This window comes from Talpa occidentalis, unplaced genomic scaffold (assembly GCF_014898055.3).
Source record: "Talpa occidentalis isolate TD23 unplaced genomic scaffold, MPIMG_talOcc4v2.1 talOcc4.14, whole genome shotgun sequence".
NCBI lineage: Eukaryota > Metazoa > Chordata > Mammalia > Eulipotyphla > Talpidae > Talpa > Talpa occidentalis.
Window position 1 is genome coordinate 21740362 of NW_023601433.1, and position 20671 is coordinate 21761032.

The 20671-nt window shown below is 49.8% G+C and overlaps 1 protein-coding gene across 1 annotated transcript in view; it reads left to right on the forward strand.

Annotated features, from left to right (window-relative positions):
• The first annotated feature begins 307 nt into the window (after window positions 1-307).
• Window positions 308-20671, forward strand: part of GALNT2 (polypeptide N-acetylgalactosaminyltransferase 2) — a 181708-nt gene continuing 161344 nt past the window's right edge. The window contains exon 1 of the mRNA XM_037510181.2: window positions 308-498. Coding sequence (XP_037366078.2) covers window positions 373-498 — 126 coding nt within the window. The 5' untranslated portion in view covers window positions 308-372. The remainder of the gene's footprint in view (window positions 499-20671) is intronic.

The window sequence follows — 20671 nt, forward strand, 5'->3', positions numbered from 1 at the left end:
GGCGGGGCGACGCAGAGGGGGCGGGGCGGGGCGGTCCCGGCGGAGGCCGGCGTGCTGCAGCCATGGAGACGCGGTCGTCCCCTCCTCCGGCCCGCGCTCGGGCCCCCGCAGCCGCCGCCGATTGGTCGCCCTTTGCTCCCTGACCCCTTCGCCGCCTCCGAGGCCGCCGCTTCCTGCTCGGGCGCCGCGCGGCGCTCCCGGCCCGGGGCGGAGCTCGGGCGCCCAGTGCGCGCCGCCTTCGCCGCCCGGAGCCGCCGCCGCGCCGGGGAGGAGCCGCCGCGCCTTCCCCTTCCTGCGCCCTCCCCGCCGCGCCCCGCCCCCGGCCTCGCAGCACTCGCGAGCAGCGGCGCGGCCGGCGGCCGAGTTGGGAGGATGCGGCGGCGCTCGCGGATGCTGCTGTGCTTCGCCTTCCTGTGGGTGCTGGGCATCGCCTACTACATGTACTCGGGGGGCGGCTCCGCGCTGGCCGCGGGCGCGGGCGGCGGCGCCGGCAGGAAGGTGAGTGGGACGCCCTGCCCGGCGGGTCCCCCCGCCCCCGGCCCCCCCAGCACCCCGGCCCCCTAGTGCCGCCGCGCTTCCCGCCCCGCCGCCCACCCCTCGCTCGGACGTGGCCGCGGGGCGCGGAGGGGGAGCCCCCGCCCCGGCTCTCTGCCCGGACCTCCCTCCGGCCCCCGCCCGCCCGGGCCTCCCGAGGCCGGGGCGCATCCAGCCCTCGGCGTCCGCCCGCCGCGGGGAGGGCTGCCCGGTGCAGCCCCGCGGACTGGGGACCCCGGGCTCCTTTCGTGCCCGCCCCGTCCTCTCGGTAGACGCCCCCCCTCTGCCCCACGTAGTTTAAGTTGAGTCTTGTCCGGCCGCCGGAGCCCCACCCGCTGCGGTGGGAAGTTTAGGGGTGAGGGTGCTGGAAACACAAAGGGGGTGGGGAGGAGGGGGGGCGGCTGCCTTCGCGGCTCGGCGTGCACGGCAGGGCAGGGGAGTCCAAGTTTCTTATCAGCCCTTTGGCACGAGCCGCCGCAAATCCTCACCTACCCCCGCTCGTCACTCGGCGGAAGGGAGCAGTTTGGGGTCTCTCTGCTCCTTTCCTTGCCCCGGGGCCGGGGTCGGGGCGCAGCTAGCGCCACGCGGGATTAAGCAGACTCCCCGGGGCGGTGTCAAGTGCAGAACCGCGGCGCTTTGCGCGGTGTGAGGCGCCGCGGCGGGCCCCCCCCCCCCCCCCCCCCCGGCGCCGCGGGCGTTACACTGTCCCGACCCCCTGCGCCGGCCGGACGTGGTCTGCGGGGTCCCCATTCCCAGCCCCACTCCGCCGTTTCGCGGGGATAGTCCCTCTTCCAAGAGTGTGTTTTCGACAGCCCCCAGGGGCCAAGCGGTCAGGCCGCCGGGACCCTTTACGCCGCTCCGGGCACCCGGCGCTTTCCGGGGTGAATGGGGCGCCGGAGAGGCCGGGACGGCGCCGTCCTGCGGGCGCTGGGGGCTCCGGCTGGTGCACACGCGCAGGCGGTTTGGTGGTTTGGTGGCTAAGAGGCTCTGAAAGCAGCGTTATTTTTTCCAAAATCCTGTCACCCCCCATTGAGTGTCACCGCAAACCCAGGAATTTCTGAGTTAGAGGAGGTGGACCACGGGTCGGCTCGTACCCAGGGAACGTTATCCTGGCACAAGCCAAGCGGGACTGGCTACAGACAACAGACTTGAGTCCGAAAGTCTGGCCCGTAAGAATCAGTGCTGAGGGTCAGCTTCTCAGAGGCTTCCTCCCTTGCTTGGTCTGTGGGTCCATCCAGCTGTTCCCTCATTTCTTCTCAGCTGAGGATATCAGATGAGTGGAGGTCTCTTGTTTGCTTTTTGGTGAATTTCATGGGTTTGTTTTATCTGGCAGGGCAGAAATGGAAACAGTCTTTCCAGGTACTGAAGTGGCCTAACTGGGTGCTGAGCTGACCGAGTATTCTAAGTGCCTCCATCCTCCCTCCCCTCCTTTTAAATGCACTTTTATTCTTGAAGGGTAAGGAGAGTGGAAGCAGCATAGCCCTTTGAAATGTATGGCCTTGCTAAATTGAAATTATTTTTAAAATTTTGCTTCCCAGTAAACTGTGCCTTGGTGGGTCTGCATAGCCTGGTGTGCTGCTGAGACCTGGCACAGCCATCTGCCTTTCATCCAGGAGAAAACCAAGCAAATAAGCCACCCTTGGCATCTCTTTCCTTGGTTTGCCACTCTCATTAGTACATGTGATTAGACACAGCAGCATGAGGACTTCACATCTGCAGAGATCAGTTTCTCCCTGGTGGGCTTCAGCTGATGGATGGGGTCTTCCCTGTTGACCTCTGAAGTGTGATCCTTAGTTAAAAATAAAAAAAATCAAGAACACCTAGTGGCTTGGTGGCATAAGGAAGATACTGATAATAGAAAACGTGTGGAAAATCACACGGATTGGTGACTTGGGAGCCTGCCTGTCAATGAACATAAAATTGAATCCTAGCCTTTAGAATGGTTAAGTGATTTGTCAGTTGAGGGAGAGGTGTGTAGATGCATTAGCTTTTGAAATTGTGCTTGAGGACTCATTAACTTAGGGTGGTGGGCACTGATAGAGTTGAAGCCCCAGTACTCTGTCTGGAGGGGCTGAACAGATCCCTCAGGCCCCCTGTTCTCAATTTCCTAATCTAGAGTGTAAAACAGTATAATGTTCCTTCCTCCCAAATTGTTTCCGTAGATTTAGAGACTAGAAAGTTTCTTTCAAATTTAGTTCATTCTCATGATAAAAGGAAATGTGTAGCTTGTAAAGTGTGGACAGAAAAAGATAATGAGTAACGCATGTAAAGGCAGAATTTAAATACTAGCTATACTTTTCTAGATATAAGTGGACTTCTATTTCTTGTCGTTTCATACTATTTAAGTCAAGACTACTAATTCCATAGTTAGCCAGTTTTTCTATGCCCTGCCATTTTTTCATGAGGTACCAGACTTCAGTGTTAGACATTGGGGGATTGTCTGATGGGAGCCTGACTAGTATTTCTGCTGCTTCAGCACCCCAGCTCCGTCTCTTCGCTTTGTGCCCTGCCTATTAAATAACTCATCTCAGAACTGTTATTCTCCTTTTGGCAAAATCCAGAAAACCAGCTCACCTCAGGAGCAGGTGCTGAGAACCAACTCTGGCCAGGCCTTGTGGCACAATTTGGTACTGAAGTTCCCAGTGTGTGGTCAATCAATTTATGCGCAATATTGTTTCAATTTATATTTCATTTACATTTGTGTAGCTCCTTCCTCTACTCCCCTGTATTGAGCTCTTTCTCCCTAAATTGGTGATTTGCACTTCAAGGATGCGATTCCTTTGAGTATCTTAAATGCTTTAAAATTTTAATCATGTTAAGTCTCCCCTGGGCCTTGGTTTGCTGGCATTGGAGGGAGCTGCAGAAGAGAGGATGGGGTTTCTGTGGAAATGAACCTGCCTCTGGATAAAGTGTGGCTATATAGGATGGAAAGGGAAGGGTTTTCCAGTGTGTGAAGGATGAGCTCTGCTGACAGAGTTTGTTAAGCCTGTGTCCCCGTGTCTGTGCACCCCACATCCTTGGGAGGACTTGGCCAAAGGGCCCCTCACTCCATGAACTAACACAGGTAATGTAGTCCTTGTTTTGGGGGTCCAAGGGTGGAGGACTGGGATGAGATACAATGCATTCGGGGGAGGAGAGGGGTCTCCTGGCTAGAGCATGGTGCAAGTATAGGGGAACATTAGGGTGTAAAATGAGAAGAATTTGGCACTAAATTGTAGAGGGCTTTGAATGCCAAGTTGACTTATTGGCTCTTAATTTGGTTGATTTTAGGGAACCACTAATGTTTTTTGAACTTGATTAGTGGACATTCAAACGAAGGGGAACGGTGTGAATCCATGTATTGACACTGAGTGATGCTAGCAGCCTGTCCCTTTCTGCTTAGTGACATTTATAATATACTGAACCTCTCTGACCCTCAGCAGCCGCCTCTTCATTTTTTTTGTTTTTTATTTATATATTTTACATCATTGTTCATTTTTGTACAATATATGCTTGTGTGCTTTCTCTGTTTAGGCATATTCCCTGTAAAATTCCCACCACCCATTCACCCATGAACCATCACCATGGTCCCTTGTGCTCTTCTCTCCCCTGTTCTGATCCCTTTACCACACCCTCCCCCACAGAATATCTCTGATTTGTAGTTTCCTGCCAAGTTTTTTGTTATTTTCCCCCCGATCCCTTATGTGGTTCCCCTATATTCCTTCTATAAGCGGAACCATCCAGTCTTTTTTTTTTTCCTCCTGATTCATTTCACTGAGCATAATCCCTTTTAGCTCCGTCCACGTTGCTGCGAATGACATGAGTTTATCTTTTTGAATGCTGAATAATATTCCATTGTGTATATATGCCACATCTTCTTGATCCAGTCGTCTGTTTTTGCATTTCCCTGATTCTTTTTTTTTTAATTATACAATGCATTGCCTTTTTTTTTTTCTTAAAGATTTATTTATTTTTATTTTATACAAGCATTGGGTACAGTCAGAAGCGTGGGAGGGTGAGAGAATTCACCAGAGTCAGAGCGGAGAGTAGAGCAGGCAGACTGACGAAGTACACTGCTGAGGGGAGCAGCGGGCGGCAGGAGAGGTCTGCGCACCATGTGGGACCCTCCTCCGGTGGCCGGGGAGCAGCCAGGGATTGAACCGGCGCTGCAGAGGCTGTGGGCAGCTTCGCAACCCAGCGCTCAACCGCTGCGCCACCTGGGAGGCCCGCATTTCCCTGATTCTAAGGGATGTTGAACATTTTTTCATATACCTGTTGGCCATTTGCATTTCCTCTTTGGAGAAGTGTCTTTTTAGTTTTTCTGCCCATTTTTTGACGGGATTGTTTACTTGTTTTTGTTGCGTCTTTGTGAGCTCTTTGTAGATCTTTGTGATCAGTGCCTTATCAGTTGTACTGTGTTTATCTTGTGCCAAGAATTAAATGCCGCTGGTAGGTGATGGCAAAGAGTAGGTGCTGAATGAATGGCAAGAAATGGAAAGAAAGGAGAAAGACAAAGAAAAACCTAAATATCCCTTTGAAAATATGCCTAAGACCTTAAGTTGACTTGATTTCTGGAAAATTGCTAATGTTTTTCTTTCTTTCAATCCATTCTTCTGATGGTTTAGTTGGTTCATTTAAACTCATCCTAATACCATGAATGGCATGAGGCTCTGCCCTTTGGGGAGTGGTCCATTCACCATGCATGCCAGTTCTCTGGTACCCAGCCTTGGTGTCAGAGTGGGGTTCCCATCCAGGAGCAGCCAACGGGAAAGTGGGTGGAGAACACAACATTCTTTGGTGGTCGTGTGAACAGTCAGAGCTGCTGGTGGACACATCGCTAAGTGGGATTCCCGATCAAGGAGGCTCCCCGCCCCCCGCCCCACGCCCAGGCTCCTGGCCCTGCCTCTCCCTCTGCAGCCTTGCTTTCCCCGGCAGGGCGTGTGTGGCTCGAGGTTGAGCATGAGCCATGCGCTTCATGGATATCAGCAGATCTGCAGGCGCGCTCGGGGGTGGTTGTGAAGAGGGGGACCGTGCTGTCCCCACCACGTAGAATCTTTTGGAGTTTAAAGAAATTCCATTTGAAATGAGAATTTGGAGCCGTGGTGGGAGGGCAAGAGCATGGGGGAAAACACCATATAGCCAGAGAATCTGACAAATGGCACTGTAATATAAACTTCTCTCTAAAGAAAATCAAGTTTCCCTATTCTGGAGTTGTGTTGTGGCTGCCTCCGGGTGCTCAAACATAATGGAAACAGATTGTGACTGATAAACAGTGCAGAAATAATGAGCGCTTCTCTTAACCCTCTAGCAGAAATGAAAGAGAAACCCGCACGGAGGGGTCCACTTGCTCTCAGACCTTGCAGTTGGCTGGGGAGACTTAGGAAGGTATTCAAGGTTGTATGCAGACTTCAGGCCTCAGTACATTTCCCCCCCCGAAGTTCCTGGTGAGTGGTGGGTGTCTTGTTGGGGTCGGAGAGGTACTTGTGAGGTGTCACAAAAGTGATTGGGGAGGGGTGAGACAGACATCATGTGCATATATATATATATATATATATATATATATATATGTATATATATGTATGTATAATTTCTAGTAGCTGTCATTTGTAATTTTCAGATCTCTGGGGAAAGGGAAGTCAGTTTGGGAAGATGTCATTTTAAAGCTGGCTGCTTAACTTCTAGCAAATCCAGAGGCAGCTGGCTTAGTGGAAGCAGGAGGTGGTGAGGCTGCCTACGGCAGAGACACAGGCACACACAGGAGTTGATTGTGAGGTCCTGGCGGGGATCCCTGGAAGGAGGCAAGGTGTCCCTGGGGGGAAAAAATCTGTGAAATCTCCTAGCTGGCCCAGCCGAAATCATGGGATGAGAAAATAGCCGAAACTGGTCAAACCCACTTCCCCTTTTAGTTTCTCACTTTTCTCCATGTGAATCCTGTTCTGGAAGCTCTGTCTGCAGACCTGCAGGGCAGATGTCCAGATGGAAACCCCGCTTCCAGCCATCCCACACAGATGACAGCAGTGAGTTACAGGTTGTTGAATAAATACCATTCTTGAGAAAGCCCCCCAGCCCCATCTGGGTCTTTCCTTCTTTATGATCAGCAACTAAAAAGGCAAAAACTACCATCTTGGGGGCCTCTTGCACCCCACCTTGGTGCCCACACTGAGCACTAGTGCCAGCAGTAGAACATGTTGAGTAGTACCCCTGTGAATGTGCCACGTGGATCACAGGTATTGACCTGGTTTCACTTCCCTCACCTAAAAGATCACCTTTTCCCTCAAGGAAGTCTTTGACTCTGTTGCTGTTGGGGTTCGTTGCTCCAAGCTGCTTGTGGGTAAGGTTTCTTAGGAGGACCTCTTGGCACTCCCGAAGCAAATCCTCCTGGGTAGGTCCCAGTGTTGGCTCATTCCAATGTAGGCTGAGGACAAGTGTCCTCAGAATAGACCTTGACCTTACTTTCTTAATTGGTGTTAATGCACAGGGTGGCCCCACAACAAAAATGATCCAGCTCAGACTATCAACCATGTCAAGATTGAGAAGCCCGAAATCAGAGTACCCACCGCCCTCAAGTGCCAGAACACATGTCCCGATCTGGGACCTTACCTTTGGCCATGTGACCTTAGCTTTGAACCCCAGGTATGGAGGTACCAGGCATTCCTATTCAGTTTGCCTGTCCTGTCGTGAGAGCCTCCTCCATCTTTATCATCTCTGAGGCTGTGTCCATTTCTAGGAAATTTAAAAACCAGGCTCATGTTTAAGAGTTTTCCCCAGGGGCTCACCCTAGACCACACAGAGAAGCAGTCCTGTTGGGTGAAGTTGGCAAGGAGATGGACAGAAAACAAAGTTAACCTTGAGGACACTGTGGTAATGGGAGGCAATGCCCTCAGGGGACTGATCTGCCCCTTACCCCCACCCCAACCCCTCCTCTCCGATGGCTCCTGCTCTCACTCTGCCCCCTGCAGCCCTGGGTGAAACACTTGGCATTTTTGCATTAAGTCATGTCCAGTGTAGGGGCCCTGGAGATGTGTCATTTTATATGGATTGGGTTTCTTGGCTGGAATGTGGATGGCAGTGATTCATCAGGACTGCATTTGAAAAACCAAAAACAGTCACGTAGAGTCTCACTCCTGGGCCTACATATAAAAAGCTTTCCCAGCCGTGGGGAGTTATGTGTCTTAGAGTCCTGCCTGTCATGAAGCAGCAGCTGCGGGGTGGCCGCCAGGGCACATGAGGTGGGCCAGGTAGTATGGCCCAGCCTGCCCTTGTTCACCCGCCCTGTTGAACTGTTCCTTCTGCTTCTGCCTCCCAGGAGTCTCTCCCAGACCCCTCCTGCCGGCCAGCTTGGCCTGTCAGGGCTAGCAGTTTCCTGCCTGGTGACCCTTATCCAGGAGGGATGGCCAGGATGTCAGGGGATAAAGCTGCTGAATTTCCAGGTCCCAAACCAGGACATGTGTTTTGTCAGGGACGGGGATTCTTGGGGGGGCATTGGTTGCTCTCTGGTTCAGTTTTTCTCAACTCTGGCATGTTTGACATTTTGGATAATTTCCATTGTGTGGGGCTGCCCTGTGTGTAGTAGGCTGTTTAGCAGCTTCTTCAGTCTCCACCCACTAGGTGCTGGTGGCACCCCAGCTCAGCTGTGGAAGCAAACAGTGCCCACAAGTGTCCCTGGAAGGAATGGCCCCCGATTAAGAACCACTGCTGTGGTCAGGGTTAACTTTGTTTTCTGTTTTTCTTGCCACCTCCATGTACAGAGCTGCCTCTCTGTGTGGTCTAGGGGGGGACCCCTGGGAAAAGCACTCAATTATCACACTGTTAGCACCCACAGTGTGCTAGGCAGGTCCTGATGTTCTCCAGATGTGAGTATTCTCCCTACTCCCAACAGTCCTCTCGTTTTACTGGTTCCTCTCGTTTTACTGATAAAACAACTGAACACTGCAAGCTTCAGTAACTGCCCCAGCTTTGTAGAGCTAGTGCTTGGCGGGGCCTGCCTTGTCAGCTGGGAGACAGCTCCTGGACGTCCGGGGACGGTGGGGTGGCCGGCAGGTTTTGACATCCAGGTTTCTGTTGGCTGGTGGTGTGGGAGGCAGCTTGCCCTTAGACCAGGTCTCACAGTCCCTTCCATGTGCAGGCAGTGCCCTCGTCCTGCTGGGTCATGGCGGGCGCTCCTGGAAGGCATTTCAAAGCAGTTGCACACACAGTCATGCTTTGATGGCAGTGGCGTCCATTTTGATGGTTTCTTCTTTTTTTCCTTTGCGTAGAGATGTTCTGTGTTCAGGTCCTGGCTTGTCCTGAAGACAGGAGTCAGCCTGGCCCTCTGGCCAGAGAGCAGAAATGAAATGCAAGCAGGCTCCGGTCCCTTTTGTCCATTCTTTCAACGAGTGTTTCTTGTGTGCCTACCGTGTGCCAGATATTCTGTTGGGTGGGTATGTAGGGTTATGGAGGTAGAATGTAACAGCGGCAAAATTCCTGTGCTCCTGGAACTTTCATTGTGGTGGGGAGCTAGACAAAAGCATGGTAGGTAAGTAAATTATAGAGTGTGAGAGAAGGTGCAGTGTGCCATGGAAAATCCAGAGTAGCGTGAGGGGATTAGGAATTGTTGGAGGGGGCAGCTGCGGTGTTATAATGGGTGGTCACATCAGGAAGGCGAGGTTTGAGCAGGGCTGAGCTGAGACTTGAAGGACATGAGCCTTTGTGGTGTACTTGGCCACAAGCCCCAGCTTCAGCCGTGTCCAGCCATTTTAGCGATCTCTGTACTCCTTGGTTTTCTTTTCTAAATAAACGAGCCAACTTTCTTTCTCCAAGGTTGTAGGCTTCGGTTGTCAGTGGTGGCGCCCCCTCCACCATGTGGGAATCTTGGGTCTCCTGTTAGCCACACCGTGTGTTTGGTGATGAGGGGATTTCTTCGCCAGCCCCTCCCCATCACAGACCTAGGGCTGCGCTAGGCACCTCCAGGGTGATTTGCTGGTTGACTTAGAATGTGCATGTGAAACAAGTTTGTGGCTTGATTTCTGGGCTGATCTCCATAAAGTGCTAAGTCGGAGTGGGTGAGCCTGCCTTGTCCATTGTCAGGCACACCATTACATCATACCGCATATTTGTAGAAGGCTTTCCACGCACATCATCACTTCATGAGAAATCCTGTCCAGTCCCCATGCACCTGCCCCAGCACAGTTTCCACCCTGAGTAATCTCTGCGAGCTATTGTTGGTGCAAATCTGCAGGAAACCAGAGGTCAGACACCTGCCTGGAACCCAGGCCCTGAAGAGCCAGGTCATGTTGAGACTCTGTGATCTGTGACATCTGTGGAAAATAAAATGGACATGTGACTTCATTGTGCACCGACACGTTAGGGAGGTGGAATGGTGGGAAACTGCAGGTCCCCCTGGTTCTCAAGGCAGAGCACCCAGTGGCTTTTCATAGAAACCATTGGCCTTGAAGAGGGGTCATTAGATGCATTATGGGGTTCTGTGCTGTGCCTGCAGCATGTTTCTGGATAAAACAACTGGAACATTGACATGGCAGGAAAGAAAGGGTAATTTTAAGGTCTGCAGGCTCAAGCGAGGCTGTTCCGCTTCCTCCATCTCCACTGCAGAGGCCAGGGCAGGGAGTGGACGAATGCTTCAAATGAAGGGCTTTTCTTTCGCAGCTAAACTGCCCTAGGAGGCTGGAACTGATGCAAATTACAGACCTGTGTTTTGGAGATGCCCATAAATTAAGTACCCTGTTATCAGTATGTGCGGCTGCTGTCATTTGGTAAATGGGATGGTTCTCGCACTAGGGGTTTGTACTGGTTGACCCAGCGTGGGGTGCCTTGCAGTCTCAGCATCATGGTTTTTCCTGCCTCAAGGGCTTCCTCATTGACCTCGATTTTGACCATTTGGCTTGTGACCTTCAAAGGGCCTAGCCCCTTTCCTCTCCTCCCTGCGCCTTGCCAGTCCCTATCCCTCTGCGCCTGTAAGCGGGCCCACTTGTTTTTCTTTTCTTGTCATTAACGATCACCCATTTCCCCCTTTGTCTATAATATACCCCTTTCCATCAAATCTAAAATGCTATTATTCATAAAATCATTATTTTATGTACCACTAGGAAAGAAAAACACTGTCCATTGAAGTATAACACAATGCTTTCTTATCAGGTAACATTTTTATTTTCTACTTATTTAAAGAGCTCTTTTAAACTTAATTAGACATTGATTTTTCCATACATCACTCTTACGCATAGATAAAAAGGTAACTATGTGAAATACATTGGAGTGAGATGTTCCTAAAACTTTTTCAGCTGCTGCTTTTTTAACTCACAGATGTTAGTGCCTGTTTGCCTCAGACATTGTCATTCTCTGTACCACCAAGGTTTTTGTTGATGCAGCATTTCTATAAAAAATCCATAAAAGCACTAAGAGCCCTTGATTCTGGGCTCTTTCCATAGCATGGTAATTATGTAGCGTTAGCCAACCTTTGCCTCTTCTGGGAGTTTTGCCTAATTCCCCCATTCACCATCCATTCCCGTCCCACTTGATTTGGTTTCTAGGGATTCACAATGATTTACTGCTGTTTCTGGGATTTTCTTCCAGGCTACTGACATCCATCCTGCAGACTTTGCCCCCAGTGTGTTGTGTGTTTGAGAATGCCCCATGGCTCTGGACTGGCCCACCGCATCGGCTGTATTACTCTCTGGGATTTAGCCCCATTTCACGTTGAACTCTGAAAAAAGAGTGCGCCTACGACTTGATGGCGCTATGGCCTTTCTTTTTCTCATGTGTCAGATCCTTCAGCTTTATGAGAACTCTCTCCAGGAGAAAGGACAGCCCTCAGTGGCACGTGTGTCTGTCCTCTTCCCATCCCAGAATTCAAGTAAACAGAAAGCTTCTTGCTTTTTACTTTTGAGAGAGGAGTTGCTGAGGAGCATGAACCCATTGGGATTCACAGAGGTGAACAAAGTATTCTGCTTCCTCCAAGGAGCTCGCTAGCACTGAACAGACCTATCAGAGAAAGACTTTCTAAAAAAGAATTAGGGGTAAGTTGAATAGGAACTAGAGAGTAACTGAAACTTAAGGCATTACTATTAATCTTATTAGTGTCATAATAGCTTTAGGGTTATGATTTTTGAAAATCCTTATCTTTTGTAGATACAAACTAAAATACTGATGGATACAAGGATATCAGATCTGGTGGGAAAATTATGGGAGAGCAAGACTGACCAAATGTATTGTTGGAAACAAGACTGACCAAATGTATTGTTTCAGTAGACTACATGTGGGGTTCATCACACTGTTTTATTTTTGTGTATTTTAAAACATTTCATTAAAAAACATAAGTCTGTGGATGTATGCAGCTTAAGTTAGCAAACCAGCTGAAAATTAGTACTTTTTAAAACTCCACTTTAGGCCTTTATAAGAGGTTTCTGCTTCCAATTTCCAGTGTTTGTATGGGGGAGCTGTGGCTCCTCCACCCACCACTCAGGACCAAACAATGCTCCGACACCAGTTGGGTTTCTGTAGTTCAACCCAATTCTGGCGCTTTCTACCTGGGTGTTAGCATCTGACCCCACAGGTTAGGACTCAATGCTGATGAGGATGAACCATTCAGAAATTTTGGGCATATTCTGTCTAGAGGTGACCCCTTGAGTACTGGCATCTGCAGAGTTGAGCAGGATACTCTTGTTTCCCCTTCAGGAACTCACCGTCAGCAAGAGAGAACCCTACTATTCTGAATAAACCAACTCGGGTCACTGAATAAACCAACTAGAGCAGTGACTGCCCTCTGCTTCAGATGCCAGTCACAAGCTTAAGCTGTCACCTGTGCTTCTGAGTAGCTATAAATCAGAGGTTCCAGCCACCCCCTCTTGGGCTCAATTAATTTGCTAGAATAGCTCACAGAACTCAGGAAACTCATTTACTCACTAGGTCACCAGCTTATCGGAAAGGGTATTAAAGCATAGGAATCAGTAGCCAGCTGAAGAGATGTATTAGGTGATGTCCCAAACAAAGAAACTTCTGTCTTTATAGAGTTTTGGGGCCTGGCATGGTGTCACGTGGAAGCCCATAAGCCCTCCTCTTTTGGATGTTTATGGATTCTTCATTGCATTGACATGATTGATTAACTCATTGGCCGTAGATGACTCATTCAACCTTGGGGACCCCTTTCCACCACCCTCAAATTAGGTGGTGGGAAATTCAACCAACACCCATCCTTAGGTGCTTTTCAACATAAGCCCTATTATGTTGGAAAGTTGTGTTATAAATGACTGAGACACACCATTTTACCTCTGTGACTGTGAAGCTACTTCAGGAAGTGAGGATATGAGTCCAGATATTATAACAGAAGGTCTTCCCATTGCTCAGGAAATTCCAGGGGTTTTGGAAACTATGATCCTGAACAATGGACAAAGACAAAATATCTATGTGAAATATATTTTGGTCATCTGAAGAACCAAATATACATTTTTATAATATAACCACAGTACTCTTGCAGTCAGTAAAGATGTACATTATGGCCTCCTTGGTGGCCTAGGGGTTAAGTAAGTGTCAGCGCTATCACCACTGCAATGTGAGTTTGATCCCCGGCCAGGGAGCTGATCCACATATAGCACAGCATACCTCTCCCATCTCATCTGCTCCTCCCCTCAGCAGTGTATTTAAGTCAGTCTGCTTGTTCTGCTCCTCACTCTGTCTCTGGTGAATCCTCTCACACCCCCCCCCCCCCCGCCTACGTCCTAGTTTTTCTACGCAAAAACAAACCAACCATTCTATTTAAAAAAAAAAAAAAAAAGATGTACATCAGCCTCTTCTGTAGTTTGGGAATATCCAGCTGTGATTCTTTTCAAAGGATGCTTCAGAGGTTGCCTATGATTCAGAATTGTCACCAGTATCACCAGGAAAATACTCTTACATTTGGGGCCATTTCCTATGTAAAAAGGCTCTTAACTTCTGGAAATTGCTGATCCTGGTGAGCCATGTGGTGGGGGAGCTTCAGTGCAGGTGGTCCTGAGATCACCCCTGCTTAGGCAGCCTGCTCAGTGGCCCAGACACCCTGTTACACACCAGAGTTTGCTCTAGATATCTCATTGTATTGACAACACCCTTCTTTTGAACAGGTGCCTTGAGGGCAGAAACCATGTCCTCTGTCAGTCCTGCCAGCCTTTCATTCATCCCAGGCAAATGCGCTTGCTGTCATGAGCGACGTGTTAGGGACTGGGGACAACTTGGGAAGCCAGGAGGGAGACCTTTAGTAAAGAGCTATTATTTCTTTTTCTTTCCCGCAGGATGTTGTTGCTAAAGCTTCATATTTTAAGTTGTATTTATAAATGAGAGATTTTTGGCAAATTTATAATATGGTGTATTTTCTGTAAGGTATAATTCGGGGTACTTCAAATTTCTATCAGTCTTGTCGCTGAGCTGCCTGAAACACTTTAGCGCCATTGCTCATTTATCTTTCGTTTTACTGTGCCTGGAAGAATATCAGGAACTGGGTTCTTCCTGCATTTGCATGTACAGTTGCCTATGGATCACAAAGTTATTAACCTGCCCCACAGGCAATGCAGCAGCAAAGTTGGGGCTGGACTGTTAATGTTTCCCCCATTACCTGAAATATGGCGTTGGGGAAAGTCAGCTGTGGCTGGCCTGGTCTTAGAGCTGGAGCCTCCGAGTCGTCAACAAGTCACGGAATAGCAGGCTTCTCTCCTGCTGATGCCCAGCTGCTCTGCAGCCCGGCGAGGTGGTGACTGCCGGGGCTGGTGATCATCTCCTTCACCTCTGTTAATTGTGAATGCCTGACGTGGATGCACCAGCAGGAAGTTAGGAGGGGGCTATAGCCTGGCTTTTGGGTGGTCTGAGCTCCAGACCCGAGGCTGGGTGTCATGTGGTTGCCCAGGCCTCCTGAGTGGGCTCGTGGAGGCAGGTGGGCCTCACGTGGAACCCCTGTGCAGAGGACTGCTGAGGCTGTCCTCCATCCGTCCTCTGGTAACTCACAAGGCTACGTGCCAGTCTGCGTCGAGAAATAATGTGGGTCACGAAGCGCACATTTACCTCCAAAGATGTGTGTAGAGTCTCTTTTGTTTTCAAAAGAAAAGAAATGTAGGTAAAGGATCCCCCATCCCTGAGGATAAATCTGACTTGGCATATATCATTTTTGCAGTAGTGTTTGTATTTAAGACATGGGTTTTAGTTTAAAGCATTTTTCTCACTAACCATTGGAGAGCACGTGGTAGCATATCATCTGTACCGGCCCCACAGGGGTTTTTCTGGTGATCTAATATATCTAGGTTTTCACTCCAAAACTGCAAAGGCCTGGGTGTCCTTTTCAGCTGTGCTGTAATTGTTTAAAAGCAAAACTCTCCTTGGTGCTAGGAGTTTTTCCTTCTAGGTTTCTGCTGAAGGGAGGAGGCTTCTTGGAGGGCTGTTGTGTGTCCAGAGTCTGGCTGCCTGGAGGACTTTGTCTCCATGACCCAGGCCCCACCATGGATGTGGGCTGATTTCTAAACATTGGTAGCTCTGCTCATTTGCCCACTATGTGTTGGTACTGGAGGGTATTGAGTCTCAGCGGGGTGCCCAGCCAATCTGCTTTGGGGCAGTTGAACCATTTTGCTTGGTCCTGGCTTTGACCTTGTGGGTCTACCCTAGGAGCCCAGGGCTGCTGTGCAAAGAAACTCTTGGTGCAGCTGGCTCTGGGGTGATGTGATTGGGGGAATTCTTAGCACAGGGTCCAGGTTTGAATTCTGGTATCTCCAGTTAGCTGGGTGACCTCAGACCAGTGACTTAATCTCTTCGGACCTCAGTGTCCTCATTTCCCTAATTCAGAGGGTGGTTTAGTAAACAATAAATCAGATTAGACCCTGGTATATATGTAGTAAGTGCCAGGTGCTGGTGTGTCTCTGTGAGAGCAAGAGGGGTGGGTGCCTCTGAGGGTGGGGCTGTCCCAAGTGGCAGGCATTCACCAGGCGGTGGGGACAGCTCTCTGCCACTTCTTCCCACCCTCCCAGGGAACACCTACCTCCATGGACCGTGCCATGTATAGAAGGGACTCCTGCAGTCCATGCTTCTTTGATACTGGGGAACGGGCCCCAGAGCAAGTGGGTGAGAGGGGCAGGGTCCCCTGGCAGCTGGGCTGAGCTCAGGGGGAGCTGGTCTGCTGGAAGCCTGCCAGGAAGCCCCTATAGGCCCATGCCGCCCTTCAGTGTGTGCTTCCTGAGAAATGATTTCCCAATTTTACCCCTTAATCTCTTGTAATGTGTTTTTGAAAATTATACCAGGATGTGGTTTTTAACAATGTGACTCTATAATTAATATTTTAACTCTAATTGGTAATTGATTTTTCAATATCTTGAGCTGTTATTATCTGAATACAGCGTGTTATTTGAAAACTTTTCCATGAGGTTTTAATTAGTAAATGTTCTTTTAGTTTCATTAGTTCAGTTTCTGGCTTACTTTTGAAACTGTAGGTGAGTGACAAGTAGAAGACAAATTAATAGCCGTGGCAGTGCAACAAAGCCCCGCTGTGAGGGCTGAGGACTGGCTCTGTCAGTGAGCGCGGGGTTTGTGTGTTTCTCTTATGGCGCCGATTAAGACAACCATGAACTCAGTCGTAGATGAATAGATGTGCTTGTGTGATGACTGGAAGGAAACCCAGTCATCAGACTGGGTTTGGTTGTGCGGATTGAACCAGCCTGACTGTGACGTTAGACCTGAGTTCGAATCCTGCTGTTACTACTTTATTAGCCTCCATTTCCTCATCTGCTAAAATGGGGCTGATGGAAATTAGTGAGATGATGGAGGTGATGCCGAGGCAGTTCAGTGAGGGCTTTTATCACTATTGGCATGTGTGCTTTGTCTCCTTTCAGAGATGCTTCAGGGGCCGGCTGGGGGTGAAGCTTCTCTTTCACTAAGTGGACATGCTTGGGGGAACAGACGTCCAGGCAGAAGGTGACTTCATGGTGTGACTTGTGGATGTGGAGTGTCAATCAGGTGCAGGGTCCCCTGGGCAGGGGGCACTTTCCCTTCCTTGGTGGCCTGTCTCCCTCTCGTAGGCTGTGTGGAATCTCTGTGGACCTGAGACTCCCCTTTCTTTGTTTAAGGTGAGCATGTGGTGCTGGGTGAGGCCTGGAGAGTCACAGTTGAGTCTCTAAGATACTGTAATTGGCCAAAGTGCAATGTCCATTCCCGGGGCTCTGAGGACAAAGCAGAGCTAATGGATTAATGGGCAGGACAGAGCGAGCTGATGGCGTGCTAATTTCACGGTTGTCCGGCTTCAAGTCCCTCCTTAACTGTTCCACAGACATTCAGATGGTAACCTCCACCCGAGGCCTCTGGTGCTGGCCCACCCCTGTGCGACCCTCCGGTGCCCCCTGACCGCAGCTGTGGGCTCCCCTCTCCTTTACCCTCAGGGCTGACTGGGCAGAGACTGGCTCAGGTACCCTCCATGATTTCTGTGCTAGGTATCTCTCCAGGAAGGGAGTGTGGCCGAAAGCCCGGTTCCAGAGGTCTGCACGTGTGGACTCCTGGAAAACTGGCATTGTCCGGGGTGACAGTCCGGAAGCCACATGCGCAGAAAGTATACATTTCAGTGCTAATTTGATGATGGAGGAGGGCGGGGGATGATGAAGGCTAAGAGGTGACCTTTAAAGGTGGCCTGCAGCCCTCTGAAACTCGCAGCACACTGACATGTTGCAAGATTTAGAGCCCCCATTTGAGAGTATTGGTCTTTTCCTTTCACAGGGCTGTCCAGGCTGTTAAATGGTGCCCAGAGAGTACAGAGGCAGTGGTCAGCTTTCAGCATCCAGTTTCTTCAGGGTGATGACAGGAGGCTTGCTACGTTTTTATTTGGTGTCTTTGGAGCAATTGCCACTGACTGCAGCTGTGTGTATGTGACGGTGTTGAAGATCCTGTGGGCGTCTCTAGCCCTTCTCTGGGGAGGGGCCGCACTGTCCTATCCTGTGCCCTTGGTGGGCATAGGGAGGTGCCCAAGACAAAGGGGAGGGGAACCAAAGTTGTGGGGAGGCCTGAGCTCTTCCCTGCAGCTCCTTGGTATTGGGCCATGGGGTGTGCGTGGGGGGTCTACATCTCCACGGACCTGGTCGTCTGGCAGAGCGCAGGGCTCGAGCCGCTCCTCATCCCTGGGTCCCTGACCTTTTGCTGTTGTCACCTCTAGGGCTTCCCCAACCTGCTGAGCCCCTCATGTGATTTTCACTTGATCTCCTGCATCCCACTGGACTGTGAACATCTTCAGGGCCCGCCTGTGCTTGGCTACCCTCTCCTTCCTCTGCGTTAACATCTGTGTTGTGCTGGACCCCGAGAGGCTGTGGGGAGTCAGGCAGACATGGGCAAACCATGTCAGTTTGGGCTATCACTAAGCGTGGGTGGGGAGGTGGGAGTGACTCAGATGACCATCAGAAAGGGCTGAGCAGGGACTTTGCGGGAGAACTGGTGACTAGAGGCATCCAGTCATGAACATGTAATGGAAGACTGGTCAGGCGTGGAGAACATCATGTGCCGTGGTCTTGGGGCCAGAATGAGCTAGTCATTCATGGGCAAAGGAGAGCAAAAAGGCTGGAAAATGCAAGCATGATGGGCAGGGGTGATGCGCGGCTGGATGGTGTTTGGGCATGGTAAGGAAAAGAATAAAGGAATTTATTTTTGTGTGTTGTTGTAGTCCCCCAGCGGTCAGCACATGGTTGGTGGTCTGGAAATATTGGTGAGTGAGTTGAGGCCCTGACTGGTGCCCCCACTCCAGCCTGGGCTCTGGGGCCACTGGGCTGCTTACAGGGGAGGGCATGCTGTGCTTTTATCATGCACCCCAGCTACTGCAGTCCTGCTCTGCTGGGCTCTCCTGCTGCTGGGTAACTTGGCTCTCAAGTCCTTTTGCCCCTTTCCACACTGAGTTCCTGCTCTGTAACAGCTGTGGTCTCGCAGAGTAGTTAGGGCAGGCAGTCACCATCCTTTCTGGGTGCGAATCTGGCTTTTCCCCAAGTGCACTGTGAACATGGACTTAGAGGAGATTAGAGTGTCTGCCTTTTCCTCCAGAAATGCTGCATTGCCGTCACAGCCGAGCGGGCCCCAGCTGTAGTTGTGAGTTAAGCTATTAAATCATTGCGCCTTAATCGGTGGAGGTGCTGCTTCACCTCAGCTGAGGAGTGGAGAAAAACTGTGCAGGGGTGCTGAGGTATAGGAGAGAGATACTGAGCAATAGAATCATAAATTGTTTTTAAGCAGTCTCATCCCTTCCGGCTGCATTTAGAAAGGAGTTTTTCATTATTAACCCTCCTCCCACCAATTGATCATTCTAAAATGGTTCTGCATTTAGATGGCGATCCTTAGACAATCACCTGGGTGGACGTGGTTCCCGAGCACCTGCCTGTGTAGGGGCACGCTGCTGGATGCGGGGTCAGGTAGCTGATGTGCTTTGACTCCTCACAGCCCTGATTTTTTCCAGCTACTTGTTACTGTTTATTTTACATGATTTGTGCTGCAGGTGGTCACTTACGTGATAATCCTGTGGGTATAGAGCGCCGACTTCCGGCCTAGGGGTTGGAGGTGTGAAGCATTTGACAGAGGTGGATAGAGGTGGATTTCTATTTGTGAAATGTTGGGGCACCTCCAGGCAATACCGGGAGCCCACAGGGGTGGGCACACAATCTGTTCACACTTCAGCCAGTGCCCCTAAGATAATTTGACACAGCTTACTAAAGGGAGTGAGCTCTTAAGGAGCATCTGGTGGAGCCACTGGAGAAGAGTTGGAAGCCAGTGTGCAGAGTTCAGAGAGGAGCCTGGGTGCCTCGTGATAGGGGAGAGGTTTGTTCCCCTTCGTGAAGTGTAAAGAGCCAGTGTTAGGATTTTGTTCCAGGACCTGATGTTCTTAGGATACAAGGAGAGGAGAACAAGAGAACACTGTGTCCTCAATTTTTTGGCGAGTTTGGAGGTACAAGGTAGTATGAGACCCTAGGGCTGACATCTGGAGTCACTCGAGTGAGACTGGCGGAGTGACTGGCGAGTGGCCGAGCTAGTTCAGCCTTTAAAACCCCAAAGATGAGTAATATTGTGTATATGTACCACATCTTCTTGATCCAGTCATCTATTTTTGGGCATTTGGGTTGTTTCCAAAGCTTAGCTGTTGTAAACAGTGCTGCTATAAACATAGGAGTGCAGGTGCCCTTTGGAATTAATGTTTCTGTGTCCTTTGGGTAAATACATAGGAGTGGAATTGCTGGATCATATGGAAGCTCCATCTTTAGCAGGTTGAGGAATCTCCATACAGCTTTCTGTAGTGGTTGGACCAGTTTGCACTCCCACCAGCAGTGCAGGAGAGTTCCTTTTTCTCCACAACCTCGCCAACATTTGTTGTAGCTAGTTTTTTTAATATGTGTCATTCTCACTGGTGTGAGATGGTGTCTCGTAGTTTTTGATTTTCATTTCCCTGATTACGAGTGATGCTGATCATTTTTTCATATGCCTGTTGGCCATTTGCATTTCCTCTTTGGAGAAGTTCCTTTTTAGCTCTTCCGCCCATTTTTTGACTGGATTATTTACTTGGTTTTTGTTGAGTCTCTTCAGCTCTTTGTTGATTTTTGTGATCAGTCCTTTATCATTAGTGTTGTGTGCAATCAAAAAAGATAAACTTCTGCCATTTGCGGCAACATGGATGGAGCTGGAAGGGATCATGCTCAGCGAAATAAGCCAGAAAGAAAAAGAAAAATACTGGATGGTCTCACTCATAGCAGGAATTTAGAAAACCTAAATAAGGGACCAGGAAAAAGACTAATTATAATAAAGTAAAAATCAAAATCAACAAGCAACTATAAACCAGAGATACACTGGTGGGGGGGAGGGATTAGGGTCAAAATAAGGGGGTGGGAATTGTGTGGGGAAGATAACCAAGATGAAAATGCATTCATTGGGCAAAAATGAAAAATGTAAAAATTATATAAAATAAGATAAAAATAAAACCCGAGAGCACCTCCTAGTCATTCTGCCAGCCCATTAGTGGAGGACTAGGGGGAGGGTGGAAAAATGCATAATTCAAGGGAAAAGGAGAGCACAGGGTCAGAGGCAAGCCTGGAGGAAGAATTTCCTACAACCTAAGCTGCCCTTTGGAGATTGGAGCTTGTTCTCTTTCTCATTTGGGGGTGCTGGTGGTGGTCTTCGTGGCTGAGGAGGAAAACAATTGTACAGGGAG